The sequence below is a fragment of the Moschus berezovskii genome, chromosome 3 (assembly GCF_049115385.1).
Source record: "Moschus berezovskii isolate FMDL1 chromosome 3, NW_MosBer_1.0, whole genome shotgun sequence".
Classification (NCBI taxonomy): domain Eukaryota; kingdom Metazoa; phylum Chordata; class Mammalia; order Artiodactyla; family Moschidae; genus Moschus; species Moschus berezovskii.
This window is the reverse complement of record NC_142462.1, coordinates 95,412,008-95,429,481: the sequence shown is the minus strand read 5'-3', so window position 1 is coordinate 95,429,481 and position 17,474 is coordinate 95,412,008. Positions and strand designations below refer to the sequence as shown.

Genomic DNA, 17,474 nt, shown 5'->3' with positions numbered 1-17,474 from the left:
AGAAACAAATCACTGTTGGATGGTGACAGTCCTAAAAATCAATACACAGAGAAGATGCCAGGTTCTTCCATTTAAGTGGTCCCCACAGCAAAGTATTAGCACTGTTGGGGCCCCTCAAAATAAGTTTGGAGGTTACTGTTCTTAAATAAGCAAAGATACACTATAATATTTCATTAAAAAAATGGAAATTAAAAAATTATGCAAAAGTGACAAATACTGACTCATTCGGAAAACTCATAACTTCTGAAAATTTGTACAAAATACATTATCAGCCTAATGATCTCCAAACATGATGATTTATGCAAAGCAGAGCTGTGCCTAACTATTGTTTGTGATTTTCAAATACTTTCATTGGAACTCACCATTATGGCAATGCATTTCTTTGGTTTCATTCCTAATTTGTGGAACCACAGCTAAAAAAAGAAATGTACATTTAAAAAGGAAACTATTAATTAAAATACACAGAATACATATCCAGGTATCTGAAACACAGGTTAATTGAATGAAACATATTTTATTATTTAATTGTTATTATATCAGAAAGCACTTCTAAGTTCAACTGAAAGCTATGGTAAAACCAAAGAAGTGATTAGGTAAAAAATAACAGAAAAATTATAAGTTCACATAAGAAAATATTAAGAGAGAAAAATGAATGGTCTAAATGCCATTCATTGCCTGAAGGTGACCTATCAAAATTTCTCTTGTTCTATTATGATCTTACAACTATAATTTCCCAGATCACTAGAATCACATAAATTCCACCCAGTTAGTTCCACTGACATTTACTCTAAGTTTCTGAATTCAACCAAACATTTATCTGAAAAACTCCTAAATAGAGATTGATGGGACAAAATAAGAACACTAGGATTGCTTAAAGAAATCATTTAAAGGTTAAAAAAATGGTGGGAGAGAGAAGAGTAGTTCAACATCAGTTCTTCCCTGAGCTTAGTGCTTCATTTTATTAAGTCAGTGATTCTCAATCTCTATCCTGCCTCAGAAGCATCTGAAGGGCTTGTTAAAACATAGAATACTGGGCCTTAAACCCAGAGATTCTGATTCAGGAGATCTGAACTTTCCAGGCTTTCCAGATGATGCTGATGTTGTTGGTCTAGGAGCCATACACACAAAACCACTGTATTGGATTAAACCTTGATTTGTAATAGAAAAACTTTGATTTAAAAAAAAATGTAGACACGGGTACTTTTCATCTTCTTAAAATTATAGATATTTTCTTTTCATGTGACAAAACGGTCAGATTTTTTTAGAAGAAAAAATATAGGAAACAGAGGTAAGACTAAGAGAGAAAATCAAAGTCACTATTAATTTTCCTTGAGGTCCATGTGGCATGTAGTCAAATGTTTCATTGAATAATATATCTTAAACATCTTTCATGTATAAATATTTTCCTATAATATTAGGGTGGATTTATGTTTTATTGGATGACTATGAGATGGATAGATAACTTCACTGACTCAGTGGACATGAATTTGAGCAAACTCTGGGACACAGTGGAAGACAGAGGAGCCTGGTGGGCTGCATTCGTGGGGTTGCAGAGATGGACATGACTTAGTGTCTCTGTTGTGAATAGCTTAATATAATAGCTTAATCCATTCCACTATTACTGCAATAATGGTAGTTGTTATTTTTTCCTTTATAATTTATGAAATTAAATTTTTGTGTGCATTCTTAATTATTTCCTTAAAATCAGTGTCTAAGAGTGAAATTTATGGCATATATGAATAACTTTTAAAGCTTTTCTTACATGTTGTTAAGTGGCCCCTTAAGAGAGATTGCTCTAATTTATACGCCCACCAGCAATGAGAATGCTCATTTCCCTACACTCTCCCCAGCTCTATTATCTTTAAGAGGAAAAAATCTCTCCAAATCTGAGGGGAAAACAGCAATTTCCAGTCTAGTTTTAATTTTTGACTGCTAATAAAGCTAACCATTTTTCATGATTTTGGCCAAACAATACTTATTTTCATGTTGAAAGAAACAGGAGGACATCTTTTACCTTTTTTATTTTCAATTGTATCAAATGGTACTCGTGGTTTTTTAATGTTTCCATCCTCTGTGAAAGAATTCCTGCAAATGCAATGTCAAACAACCCTGGATCAATGCACTGAACAAAATTCATGGAAATTACATCTAACACACTATCTTTTTTTCCTAGTGAACACAGTTATTTTGATGAACACAAAGAAAAACATTCTGAATTTCATTCCTCTAAACTGGCAATCTTGTCTCAAGTGAGGTGGATGGAAATCTCATCATCTCTAATAAGCAGAAGCCCATATGAAGAAAACCAGGGCAAAAAGTCACTCTTTGGTCCAAAAGCGAACAATCTCTGATAGCCTAGCTCCAACAGAAGTGATTTAGGAATACACATTCTTATTGGAATCTGTTTGGCTAAAATTACAAAGTCTTGTAGCAAGAAGCTTTGGAAACTCTGAGGCACAGACTGAGAACATCCACATAATCTAAGAAACTTAAGCGTACCATGCAGAAAATGACCTGTCTTGCCAAAGCCTCTATCCTTAAACTCTGATTAACAGGGATGAATGTTAAGGGTTAGTTATATCTTGGTGTGTTTAACCTCATTTTTCTGTTGTATAACTAAATGCTCAGCCAGATGGCCCTTTAAATCCTCAAATTTAGGACTAAAATAATCTAAGTGGCAGACAGAAAAACTATCAGTCCTTATGACAGAGAATACTGGGTAGGATGTGACTTGACTTCACTGTGCTGTGAAGGCTCCATTTGTACTCCAACGAAGCAGAGATAACAATGCTGGCCTTACTTCACAGGGATGCTATGAGTATTCAATCAAATGCTCTGTGTTATTTTAATTTTATAAAGATTTATTATCCCAGATATTGTATGGGACACTGTGGTAGAGATGAATAAGGCATTTTCAATTCCTTCAAAATATAAACATTAGATAGAAAATTAAGAAGAATCAGGAATTAAAACTATTGTTAACGATGGAAGATGTGATAATTTTATTGCAGTTTTATTTTCAAGTCTTTTTACCCTTTAGTATATGCAATGATGTAATCGGGGTGAAAAATAACATGTCGAGGACTTTAAAATACTTTCCTCCTCCCAAGAAATGAAGAAACAGATAAAGCAAGCCTGGGGTGAGATACATTTACTATAAGTTTGAGTGCCAGGCCAAGGTAAAAGAAATTTTTTATTTCATATGAAGCAAACACTTTTAGTAAAGCACATAAAAGATACAACCCTGAAATGCATATAAACTGAATTTTATTATCAAGGGAATGAAATGTTTTGTATGTTAAGGCATCCCCCAAGGGATTTCTTGTGTAATTTTTTGAATAACTTGTTTGAAAATGTGGATTTTCATGGAAAGCATGTGATTAGAGCAAATTACACCTGCTACTTTATTTCCAGTGAAGTGAAAATTAACAGACAGTACACACACATTGATTTTAGTGTTCTCATTCTGTTCAGATTTCCACTCATTCTGTTAGGACCCCTGGATTCTGAGCCTCAGGGCACAGACAGAAGTGTCACTTTCTCTAAATGTTGCTTTTCTATTTGTCCTCACCTTGTTGCTATAAGTGGATGATGTTTATTTAAAAGGGTGAAGGAAGTCATTAAACCCCACAGATAATATAGGTATGTAAAACTGGCTTTTAGAGTATGGAAAACTAGAGGTGACCATTGTGAAGATATGGGCAATTATGAATGACTACATCTGACCTTCCTGTCAGCATGAGATCCTGGTATAAAGAGTAAGACCAGAAAGAAGAGACCAGGGTTGTAGTTCCAACTCAATTAGCTGCTTGGCTTGAGCAAATGACCTACCTTCTTAGCACCTCAGTTTCCTCATCCGGAAAACGTATATGACACCGATCCTTCTTGTGATACAGCATGAATGACAATTAAATATATACATATACTCACTGGTAAATTTGAAGATAATTAAATTAACTAGTCTTTCTTAAAATGGCCTAGAAACAATGTTTCTTGATAAAGATTTCAAGTTTGCTTATCACAGTGTTAACTTAAATAAGTCTTTCAAACTTATCCTGCTTTTCCTATAAATGAAAGAAAAACATTTCACCCATTTTAGATGTAAAGTGACCTTTGGATGGTATAGGAGCAGGAAATAGAAAGTATATTAATACTTAACTACTTATCTGTGATGCAGCATATCACACGCTATGCAGTATATGAAGCTTATCTGATATAATCTTGAAACAATTCTTGGTAGATTGTATAATCCATAATTTACAGGCATGGAAACTGAACTGCAGAGGAAAATCTTAGCTGCTGTAATTAATAGAATCTAAACCTGGGATTTTTGGATCCAAGTCTGTTTGATTCAAAAAAGTCCTGACTTTTTCTAACTATGTTTAACAATGACATTCAGTAAATTGCATTGTTGGAAAGAATCAGTTAGGGTTAAATTTAGGCTTAAATCCAATATTCTGAATTTAAGACAAGTCAATTGCTTAACTGTATAACAAATGTGGACCTTGAGAGAAACTTGGGGAATAAACTTTCCAAGCCTTGCATATCTCAAAGGAACTTAACTTACTTAAAAACAATACTTAAATAGACTTCTTGGTAAATCAAGACTGCTCTTCCTCTATCAATAATGATGAATGAGACAGTTTGGATTGAGAGCAAAAAACAAACAGAGGGACATTGAGCTACATTATTTAAAACCTAACTTTCAAACAAACAAAACCTTCTATCAATCCTATTACTTCAGAGTATTGAGGTAATAAGGCCAACTGCATAAAGTTGTGGCAGTTAAAGTGAGTTCTGGACCTGGGAGACGTCCTAAGAATTCTTCAACTATGTTATTATTTGTATTTTTGAACTATAAAAAAAAAATGTTCCTCTAGGATTGTTTTCACTGTCTCTTGAGGCAGAAGGAAATAGGAAAGTCGGTAGAATTGAGGCCGTCCGTGAGGGTGACTTCAGAGACACTGATGAGCATGGCACGGCCATCTAGTCTTTGATCCCTCTAGATGGTTGGGTTTATTTCTGTTTTCCTGGCAATAGACAAGTCAAATAATTACTTAATTCCATAATATAAAAGGGAAGGAGACTTAGCTGGCACCATGGGCACTGCCCCTTTGTCCACTGACTGGGGGTATTATTATGTTCACTGGACTAGCAGACTCTTATTCCCTCAATACTACCCCTCATTAGAATGGAAGTGGATGGGGGAGGCCAAGGACCTTTTCTCCTGGCCAAATGCTTCTTTCTGAGATTCCATCTTTAAAAAAAAAAAAACTCTAATCTTGTGGTAGAGACAGACATATTTATAAATTTGGATATGTTTTGTCCAGAATAAACTCATGCCTCAAAAACTCTAAATGAATGTTCATACCATCCTGGCCTCCACTCTGACTGATGGTTCATAAAACAAATCTCACCTAATTCTTTCTGTCTGATGCTCCTGAAATTCAAGGATATATATATCACAGGATGAAACTAACTTGAAACTTTTAATTTTAAACTTGACTTGTGAGTGGAGTCAAGTCCTGATGGTTTGAAAAACTGTTGGATATATTTTTGTTACAGTGTTTGAAGACCACTAGAATCATTATGGTTTCAATGTTTTAAAGAAGCTTATTTTCCGGAGCATGAATTTTTGGACACACTTCTTTTTGTTGCTTTCTTTAATGTAGGCAATGCCTTTTGAAATCAATCTTTAGAGATTTTTGGGGTTGCACAATTCAAATTTGTGGCTCTCTTACCGTTCCAGCGGGTGTAGCTCTGCCTTTTTATTCAGGAGCTGAAATTGTTCAAATACACTTAAAAGAGACCAGTACTGAGTCAGGATGGAACCAGGTTTTCCCATAGGACTTGCCATACCATAAAATTCACGAATCAGAGATTGAAATCCAGGAGTAGTAGGTGGGAAAAGCTGAGAAGGAATAGTCAAGAGCAGAATATCAGAATAAGTGATGGAAAAGAAAGTATAGTATTACTTGGGAAGGCTTTATATTTATTCAGATATTTTAATTAGGCATTTATTAAAAAATCTGTTATCAGTACCATAATTTAATTTTCTGTGTTGCTGTCAATGTAAATGCCACTTTTTATAAGGAACTAATTTTGCTGATGTTTACATTTTCAAATGGGGTGAATTTTATTTCTCTTTTCATTGAATGTAAACAACTATCTCCTTTCTATGGATACCCCAAAACAGCTGAATAACAGAGTTAGGTAGCAGGAAAAATAAGATGAAATCCTCTTGGATTACAAGTGTCTTATAAATGTCAGGCTGAGAGAAATTAATCCGACCAAAAATAAAAAATCTATGGTCATCCTCTTTCTACTTTGAGAGTCAGATATTAATGTTTGCCCTTTCTCCTATAAAATAATTTTTCTATTCTTCACATTGTGCCAAGAGAAGTTCTTTACTTTCCTAATGTATTAAATTAAGAATTCCTGAAGGATGAGGCCAGGTCTCTCTGATTATCTTTGTATGGTATTGAACCAAACTGGCTCAAATGTAACACTTACTGTATTTAAATTAAAATAATCCATCAACTAAGCTATCTTTTGAGTAATAAGCTTACTTTGAATCCTCTAAAATATGGGGTTAAGTAATAAAAACAAGTGTCAAACATTCACTAATTTAGTTGGCTAAAATTCATACATGTAGCATCTGAATACAAATTTTTAAGTAAAAAATATTTTATACAAACAGATTAATAAAAAATTATTAGTAAACTTTTAAAAATGCTAAAGAAATGTTTTATATAAACAAATCTTACATAGAAAAATATGAATCCAATATAAATTATCTATATAAGGGCAGAACTAGAAACAAAGCAAGTATGAAGCATATGTGTAATAAATTATCCATTGATATTGATCAATAACTTTACAGAATCTAGGAAAATACATAGAAAATAAAATAAATGCCATTTATACTTTCAGGCTGAAACCACTAAAAGTTATAATTATTAATATTTACATTTTTTTCCCTTTGGAGTTTGCCATAGAGTTATAACAAACAGGTAGTTTTAAAAAATATTATTATTTTATTGAATAATGTTTACTTTTATACAAACAAAAGGGGCATAATAAGCAGAAGGAAACTTTGGGTACATGTAAATGTCCCAAAGCAAACAGCAAACTTCTTTAGAAAAATATTAGCATTTCCCCCTTAAGAATTAGCAAAGCCTCCCAGCTACATTTATTCCACATTCTTTTACCCTTAGTAAGTCATGTATTATCTGCATACTCTTAAAGAATATGCATTCTGCTCATCTTAATCTTCATATCTCTAAAAAAAAGCTTACAAATATTTCTATTCCTTAAGGAAATATCTTCTAGTTTTAAGGCAAAAATCAAGTAGCTCATGGCTGATCTACTACAATCTCAGTAATCAAGAGGAATCAAAGGTCACTTTTGCTTTACCAGTTGGAATTGTCCCAAACTCCCGAGTTCCTTTATAAAAGTCATAATTGAGTTAATCTCCTCTAAAGACAGGCACCGATTTAGTTCTTTTTGATAATTTTCACCCTATAACAGGGGGGAAAAACACAAGCCTTAAGCAATTGTTCCAAAGTCAAGCTATGTTTAGCACAAGTCAAAAACCAAATTTTAAACTCTATAACAGCTGAGCTAATTAATTCTAAATAATATAGCAATTTCAACTCGTCAAAATGATGTCAGAATACAAGAAATCTTCACATCTGACAAAAGAACCTGAACTAGCTCAGTAGTGCTTTGGCAGCAAGGTTGGGAAGTTGGGCCCAGAAGGACAGAATAAGCGTCACAGTTTGGAAAGGCAGGAGGTCTTTTTTTTAAGATCAAAGCAGGAAATTTACACATGAACCTCATGTATGTCACACTACCATTTTCCCATTTCATGGATTCCAGTAAACAGACTTACCCCCACCCCCATTTTCCTCACATTTATTTTTTCTAATGCATCCCTGAGAGCAAAAAATACACATCTTACTATTTTCTCCGGGTCAGGTGGTTCTAAAGTTTTGTTGTTTTTATCTTTTGGTGGTTCTATTTTTAATTTTTTGAGAACTCTCCATACAGTTTTCCATAGTGACTGCACCAATTTACATTCTCATCAACAGTGTACAAGGGTTTCCTTTTATCTACATCCTCACCATTTGTTCTCTTGTTTTTTATTTATTTATTTTTAAAATTTATTTAATTGGAGGCTAATTACTTTACATTATTGTATTGGCTTTGCCATACATTGACATGGTTCTAATGGCTTTAATGACAATCCACTCACTAAGAAAGGAAAACAGGGAACTCTAGGAATGAAACAATAAAATCTTAGGGAGACAAGAGTATAACATCTTAACTCTCAAAACCATCTCTCTGTAGAGCACCATTTGTTGGTGAGACCTTTCATATTCAACTTTTCCAAATTTTCCAATTATGGTTTTAAAAGAGAAAGATACAGAGAAAAAGATACTACACCTAGATTACTAATTTGTACAGATTTTTTCATACATCAAGAAAACTTGTACTAACAGATCATAAAAATTAACCAGTCTTACCGAAGCACTATTCCCTAGTCATCATCTAACCAAAAATGTTAACCAGATGGAACTGCTTAAAAAAAAAAAAAATGCGTATTGTAACTTCAGCCCCTTGATTTTAATCTAGAGCACTAACTGCTTCCAAAAGGTTCAGGTATTCCTTAACAGTATTCTATAATACATAACATGCATTATGCGTTATAAGAACAAAATTCCCTTGGGAATTAGGAGCTGATTTACTTCATTTTCAACCCATAATTTCATCATAGTCAGTCATTCACATACTTAGTAGACACAAAAATAATATTGATCCTTACATCAGAAAAATATTAAGAGGTTTATATAATAGGTACAAATCAATTTCAAATGAATTATCAAGTTGCTTAACTGCACAGTAAAGAAAGTGATACATAAAGATGAATTAAAATACTTGTCAGTAGAAAATATGCACTTACCTTAACTATAGCTGATCTATAAAGTCTCTGAAATATCTCAGAAGATATGGAAAGGGAAGATTCATTAGACAGGAGAAAACTGAAAGTATCCTTTAAAAGAAATTCTTCTGTGTTTTGGTCCTCAAAATCCATATCATCATCATCTTGAAAATTTAAATGCTCATGCACCTGTGAAAGAGTTAAGTAACAGCAAATATTTTTTGTTGACTTACTTTTAATGCAGTGGAATCACTTCTAAGACATGATTCATTTCCCGCTGGATTATAGATCAGAACTGACATCTAGTGGTCCTTTTGGAGGTCAACAATTTTATAAAAATCTAAGTACTGTTCTTTCGAAAATTTCCCCAGGTGGTGCTAGTGGTAAAGAACCCACCTGCCAATGCAGGAGACTTAATTAAGAGATGTGGGTTTGATCCCTGAGTCAGGACTATCCCCTGAAGGAGGGCACGGTAACCCACTCCAGTAGTCTTGCCTGGAGAATTCCCTGGACAGATGAGCCTGGTGGGCCACAGTACACAGGGTAGCAAAGAGTCAGACATGACTGAAGCACACATGCACGTAAGAACATTACTGTTTTATAGAATCATATCAGTTTATCTTAAAAATATCATTAATGAACTTGTGTTCATGGAAATAATATATAACACCTCTAAACAATAAATTTTTAAAAATAATAATGTAAAAGATATGTGGGTAAAATAATGAATAAATGACCGACAAAAGATATAGATTCATAAAATTTTAGAATTTTAGGGATAAATCTTTGAATTGACCAAATGTCTGAATCACGTATGATGCAATCATTCTCCTTGTGTAACAGTTTGAAAACCAGTCAATACAGTATGAAGTCAAACTTTTGTTGAACATAATTTTTTTTCTCTTTTTATTGAAGCACAGTTGATGTACAAAATTATGCAAGTTGCACATATACAAAATGTGTGTGCTGTGTGCTCAGTTGCTCAATCATGTCTGACTCTTTGTGATACCCTGGATTGTAGCCCACCAGGCTCTTTTGTCCATGGGGTTTCCCTGGCAAGAGTACTGGAATGGACTGCCATTTCCTACTCCAGGGTGTACATAAATTTTATTCTGTTTCTCTTGCCATATCATAAATTAGCTTTCTATAGACTAACACAGTCAACTTTTAAAACCTTCTTGCCACTAAGGGCAATTTTGGATTAAAAATATGTTAGAGGAGATGATATGAATGAGTTAATTTAAGATGAAGTAAAAGAATCAGAGTGTACAAAAACATGCTTCAATTTATATATATTCATACAAATATTGAAAACAAATATTTCAAAAATTTTTATGGTTTTAAAATTAAAATATAGGCCAGTTTTAAACTAAATATCTATATGTAAAGAATAAAAGAGTTAGCTTTTTTATAAACCCATGTGAATAAGATAGGTAACCTGCTATTTTTTATTAACTAAATGTCTATTTCCCTGCATCAGCACATACTCAGCTTTATGCCACATTTATTTCATAAACAGTGGCTGAATCATAAAAAAAATGTGTGTGTGTTCAACATGAAAGCAGAGTGGGTACTGTAACTCAAATCATAGACTCGCCATATACTAGTTAATTCTTTGAACCACAGCAAGAATACTGGCGCAGGTTGCCATTCCCTTCTCCAGGGGATCTTCCCGACCCAGGGATCAAACAAACCCACATCACTTGTGTCACCTGCACTGAAGGCAGAGTCTTTACCCTCTGAGCTACCAAAGAAGCACAAATATAAGTTTGTTGTAAGTTTGATGCATGTTGCACTTATTGATTGGTTACTATGAATGAAAACAACAATAACACACACACACATACACACACATGCAAACCCTTCAACCAAAAGGAAAGCTCCCGTGAGCACTCTGGCATACTCACCTGAAGTACCACAGGGGACCCGACACTGCCGTAACCAATATCGAAGGTTAAAAGTTGAAAACATAATCTGCATCTGAAATAAAAACACAAGGTAACAATAAAAAGGAAAGAAATAGTGCCTTTTGCAGAGAGCTGGATGGACCTAGAGATTCCAGGCAGAGTGAAATAAGTCAGAGAGACAAATACCGTATAGTGTCACTTACACGTGGAATCTAGAAAGATGGTAGAGATGAACTTATCTGCTAAGCAGAAATAGAGCCACAGATGGAGAGAACAAACTTGTGGTTACCAAGGGGGTGACAGGAGTGGGATGAATTGGGGGTTTGGGATTGACACACACACACATATATATTACTATGCGTAAAATGGATAATTAATGAGAACCTACGGTATAGCACAGGGAGCTCTACTCAATGTTCTGTGGTACCTGAATAGGAAGGAAATCTAAAAAAGAGTGGATATATGTATATGTATAGCTGATTGACTTTGCTGCACAGCAGAAACTAGCACAACATTGTAAAGCAACTGTAACAAAATAAAAGAAAAACAGATGGTAACAAAGATACATTATATTTGCTATATTTACTCTATTATTTGGTACTATATCATTAATAATCACTGTGGTTAAATTTCAACATCTATACCGATTACAAAGAGCAGTGGCTTAGATAATCTAAAATTAAATACAATTTATCTTTGGATTTGGAGCCGGTTTCATTACCTACAGAAAATACAGACGTATAAAAAGTATTCATCACACATTAAATGAAACAGTGAAGTTGACTCCATAAACACACAATATGGGAAAGGAACCTTTCCACGCTAAGCATTCTTATTCACATAGAAAGCATGATAAAACTTACATGGAGGTACCTCCCTTTCTTAACATACTAGATTTAACATTTCCCTAGAAAAAGGCATTAAATTATATTCAAGTAAACTGGATGAGATGTGGAGACAAGAGTTATTGAATTTTGTTAATAAAAGCATATAAATAAAAATATAATTAGTCAATGGAAAGCATATATGATAAAAATAGGTGAGCTTGAAAGGGTTTACAATTTAAAAAATAACTTAAATATTAACTCTGCTTTATTTTTTGTTACCACTGTTTAAATACAGTGAGTCTTTAACATGCTCTGAATTTTTCGGGTCTATAAATTACAAAACGTAAGTTTAGAAGTTCATACTTTATACTATATAAAAATTCCCAAGTAGCACCTACTTGTGATCATTAAGATACATTTTCATTAACAATAAATTTTTAGAAGGTAGGATTTTTTTTTTTTTTAACATTAAAATTTGCTTTTACCTATGGAAGATCTTTGGTCCCAGAGTAGATGTTTCAGTGAATACTCCAGCTGCTAGTAGGAGTTTGCTAATGGCTTCCTTCATGTTATCAAAAGCCTGAAGAGGTGAACTGGCTCTCAGGAATGTCTCAAAAAACGTTTGCAGCTGTGAACAAAGTAAAGGATTCATATATTTAAAGGACAATCTCAGTTTGTCTATCATTTCCAAATGAACAATGTGAAAGATCTCTTTAGGTTATCTCTCTTTGATGCACTAAAAAAAAACTCCTTAAAAAGGAAAATTTGATCATCTAAGACATATATAAAGTATACTGAGAGAGTATATAATATAAGTAAGGTATATTGTATAATAAATATATATTATCACATATTATACAATGTTATATATATTATATACATTTAAAAACATATTACAAGCCTTCTGATTGAATCTGGGATATCAAAATATCTTGCAATTTAAATTGTTTTAAAGGTGCTTACTCCATTTTTCTTCTCATTCCATGGCATCTAACCATGGAAAGTGAAGTGCAAGTATCACAGAGCTTGTGATCAAAACTGCCAAGTTGAATTTGGGACCCTTCATCTAGGTAAACTTGGACTTGCAACTCACTTTGAATTTTTGTGTCCTTTTCTTTAAAATGAGTTACAACCTACAAACAAAAGAGTTGCCAAATCAGAAGAAAGTCACCGTAAAATATGAAATTTAAATCTAAGCTTTTTATTATTATCCCTTTCCTGCATATATGAGAACAAAAATAACTACACCAAAATTGCTGCTTCTTCTTCATGGTGTGGGAGCTCTAGCCAACCAGAGAAGAATCTAAGAAAATCTCAGGGTCCTGAAATTTTCATTTCAGGATTTGTATGACTGGACAGAATGGGGCCTCATTACAAAAATGGGCGGGATGTTAGGTTTATGCCTTCATAGAAACACAAATAGCTATTTTTATTTGCTTAAATATTAAAACAAGCACAACCACAAAACTATATCTTCAGGATGCTTAACACCAAGGCTCAAGTCAAACTTGTTAAAAAGGATAAAATAAACCTCATATTGATTCATAAACTGTCTCTGGGTAAGCATACTCTTTCAAAAATGAAGAACAAAAAATATTTTCAGAAAAAACATGAGCAGGTATACTATTAATATTTTTGGAAGAACCCACTAAATTTATCTAAGCTGTGTAAGACCGCAAAGTGAAAAAACTTTTGTTGCTCTAATAATGAAAGAGAGATACTGGCACAAATCACCTGAGGGAGATGGTAAATGTATCTTTAAAATATACAAGAAAAATTCCCCCAAGAGAAACAAATGCTGACTTCAAAAACTTTTCCCAGCTGAAAAACAGAAACATAATGAGATGTACACTTTAAGACCCTATAAACATGTCATTAGCATTTGGCAACTGGGATATTTTTCCTTCTCCAAGGACTAAGGAAATGAATGCAGTAATTGTATGATCAAAAGAAAACAAATCCAGGCTAACACTAAAAGTATCAACACCCTTGAGTCAAAACAGAGTAACATGTTTTTTCCAAATAAAAGTAATTCATCACATTTCACTCAGTTCACCATATTACATAGAAAGGGTTACTGATAATATTATTGCATTTTTCCATTTATATGTTTTCTGACTATCACAGGGGTCAAGGTTAATAATTTAAGAAGGTTGGGAACATTTGTGTAGCACATAGGATATGTAAAATTGATTATCAAATTATATCCTCCATGGTAAAAAATAATTAGCAAATTAGTGCTTAGGGTTCTATTTATTCTTCTACTGTGGAAATGTGTATTTCTTAATTTTTGACTGTAATTAATTTTTCACCATGCAGAAAGCACTGTGTGCTGAACTTCGGAGGACAAGGTTCTTAGCATCGTAGCCTGTATAGACTTACAGGCTAGAAGTCCCAGGTTCAACTTTGGTTCTGTGCCTGTTACTAGTAAATTGTGAGGCCTTGTGAGTCTACTAACAGTAACTTTATAGACATATTGCTAGGATTAAATCAGAGAATGGACTCTCACATAAAGTCCACTACTACCCATCAGACATCAAATACTCAGTACAAATTGGCTTCTTTTATTAATTAAAACAAAAGTCCACAGCCTTCCTTCAAAGATGAACATTTAAAAAATATCTGATAAGCCTTTCAATAAAATATATTTGCAAGAGAGAATATAGAGACATGGTGGGTAAATAGATCCCATCACTGATATGTGTCCCAGCAGATGTGAAAGCAGAGAACTGAAGGACCAAAATCTTTCCTCCCATTTCCCTTAAACTCAGACTGCTAAGAGGAGGACTACCCTCAACCTACAATCATGTAGCAGGGGGACAAGGCACAGCTGCCATTACAAACAGAAATGTGGAGACAGGAGACAGTAGTGACATTTAAAAAGCACAATTCAAAAAAAGAGACTTCTTTCATTTTTCTATTTGTTCTGTTACCAGTCTTTTCTGTTTCTATATCCATTTCCTTCTGTTTCATTACATGCATTTCCACTTATCTAAGTCTTTCGAGTCAAAGAAGATTTTAGATGAGTCATTTCTTTAATTTATTTAGTACAGCGGCAAGCAAACTACATATGTAGGAAGTGAAAGCAGACTTATGCGAATACTTTTTTTTTGTCTTAATCATCAACTTTCAGCAGGTTGTCCAGAGAGGGCAGAATAGTTATATCAATTATTGAAACTAATCCAGGGAGGCTAAATGGAAGAATTCTTTGAGTGTCTGCTCATTTTGTTACTTGTTATACTAACTGTATTTTCTTGGTCAAATACCTGAGTTCTATGCATAACAATGTGCTCACATGTAGAAAGAGAGAAATGTGCTTAATGATCTCATGAGACAATGTCAAATTTGAAATTATTTGATAGTAATTCCATTCAAAGTTATCAGAACCCAATAAACACTTCTCACTCAGGAGCTTTCTTAACCCAAGCACAAATATTACTTGAAATAACATCTTTACCTTCACTGCTAAGTTAAAGTCAGCCATGAACTCAAATATCATGGAGACATCCTTGTCTCAAGATCAAGACTTTTAATAGATGTTTTTAAATTACCTAAACATGAGACTATAAGGTCCTAGGGAAAGCAGTGCCTTGGTAGTGAGGTAAAAATGAATAAAAGCAGATCTTAAAATGTTTCACAAGATATGAAACTGTTTTATGAACTATAAATTTTCCTACTTCAATGCAAAAATGAAATACAAATTTAATGCAAAATAAATTATGTACAAAATGACCTTGTAAGATCAGGGCTGTAAAACCAGGCAGTTAAAGCATCACCACTGGTTTGTACTTGTGTAAAATTCAAGCAATAAACCAATAAGGTATTTGTAATTTTCACATCTATCCATTCAAGGAACTTCCTGAAATATTTGTAAATGGGTTGAAATAATCAACTAAAAATGGGACAAGAGAAACTGAGGATGAACTTCAAAATATTTGTAGGAAAACTTCAGTTATGTTTTTGATATCTTAAAATATTTCTAAATTGCCCTTAATTTCACCTCATTCTCCAACTCCACTTTTCACAACCTCTCCCGTATTAAATTCTGGGCTTCACCCAGCTGATTTCCTTGATCCACCCATAAGATGTTAGGCAGATTGTTCTCGGTGGCAAATGATGCTGTTCTATGTTAAACTTGCTAACTGTCTTGTTTGCTCTCACCACCAGTCCGTGAGATCTTTCAGGGCAGACACTGTACCATTTTATCTTTGAGTGGCCAGTATCTAACACAGGACAGGTATTAAGTAAATACTGTTGAGTAAATAAACCTAAGTATAATATTACAGAAACCACAGAGACTTTGATAAGAGAAATAGCTCACTGGGGCTTCTGGATAACATAAATTTTCTCCCTATGACAACATGTGTATCTCTCATTTCCATCTCACGAGAGAAGGAAGATGAGCATTCTTCTGGTGACTTGTAATAAAATCTTTCAAAAATAGAAGCTCACAGCTGTTCAAAAGAATTTCTAAGATAAAAAAATTTAATATGAGTTAAAACATGGGATGAAAGATTAACCAATATTAGAGGGTTCCCTTTTTAAGTCATGTTCTTGACTAACTGGGAAATTCTAGCAGAATGTTGATATTTCAATATTTTGAATTTTCAGTAATGTTTAATAGGATTGTACCTTATTAAAGTTTACCAGAATTTCTCTCAATATTAATGTGGGAGAGAGGAGCTTTCATTTTCTCAAAGTAAAGAAGTTTATTAGTACTTAACAGCATTTTGTAGCAATAAGCATATGCTGCTGCTGCTGCTAAGTCGCTTCAGTCGTGTCCGACTCTGTGTGACCCCATAGATGGCAGCCCACCAGGCTCCCCCATCCCTGGGATTCTCCAGGCAAGAACACTGGAGTGGGTTGCCATTTCCTTCTCCAATGCATGAAAGTGAAAAGTGAAAGTGAAGTTGCTCAGTCGTGTCCAACTCTTTGCGACCCCATGGATTGCAGCCCACCAGGCTCCTCCGTCCATGGGATTTTCCAGGCAAGAGTACTGAAGTGGGTTGCCATTGCCTTCTCCAAATAAACATATGAGAAGATCTCAATATCACTAGTCATTAGCAAAATGCAAATCAAAACCACAATAAGATATTACATCACATCCATTAGGATGACTACTATCAAAAAACCCATAAAATATTAAGTGTGAGAAAGGATATGAAGAAATCAGAACCCTAGAGTACTGTTCGTGGGAATGTTAAGTGGTGCAGACACTTACGCAAAACAGTATGGAGGTTCCTCAAGAAATCAAAATAGAATTACCATCAGTTCAGTTCAGTTCAGTCGCTCAGTCGTGTCCGACTCTCCGCGACCCCATGAATCACAGCACGCCAGGCCTCCCTGTCCATCACCAACTCACGGAGTTCACTCAAACTCATGTCCACAGAGTCGGTGATGCCATCCAGCCATCTCATTCTCGGTAGTCCCCTTCTCCTCCCACCCCCAACCCTTCCCAGCATCAGAGTCTTTTCCAGTGAGTCAACCTGTCGCATGAGGTGGCCAAAGTATTGCAGTTTCAGCTTTAGCATCAGTCCTTCCAATGAACACCCAGGATCGATCTCCCTTAGAATGGACTGGTTGGATCTCCTTGCAGTCCAAGGGACTCTCAAGAGTCTTCTCCAACACCACAGTTCAAAAGCATCAATTCTTCGGTGATCAGCTTTCTTCACAGTCCAACTCACATCCATACATGACCACGGGAAAAACCATAGCCTTGACTGGACGGACCTTTGTTGGCAAAGTAATGTCTCTGCTTTTTAATATACTATCAAGGTTGATCATAACTTTCCTTCC

At 34.4% G+C, this 17,474-nt stretch overlaps 1 protein-coding gene across 5 annotated transcripts in view; it reads right to left on the bottom strand.

Moving 5' to 3' along the window:
• CPED1 (cadherin like and PC-esterase domain containing 1) overlaps positions 1–17,474 on the bottom strand; it is a 345,074-nt gene that overhangs the window by 180,167 nt on the left and 147,433 nt on the right. For all 5 annotated transcript variants that reach the window (XM_055421173.2, XM_055421169.2, XM_055421170.2 and 2 more), the window contains 7 exons: positions 12,164–12,306; positions 10,852–10,924; positions 8,966–9,133; positions 7,417–7,521; positions 5,742–5,911; positions 2,015–2,085; positions 363–413 (listed from right to left, as the gene is read on the bottom strand). In XM_055421173.2, the coding sequence (XP_055277148.2) occupies positions 363–413; positions 2,015–2,085; positions 5,742–5,911; positions 7,417–7,521; positions 8,966–9,133; positions 10,852–10,924; positions 12,164–12,306 (781 nt within the window). The remainder of the gene's footprint in view (positions 1–362; positions 414–2,014; positions 2,086–5,741; positions 5,912–7,416; positions 7,522–8,965; positions 9,134–10,851; positions 10,925–12,163; positions 12,307–17,474) is intronic.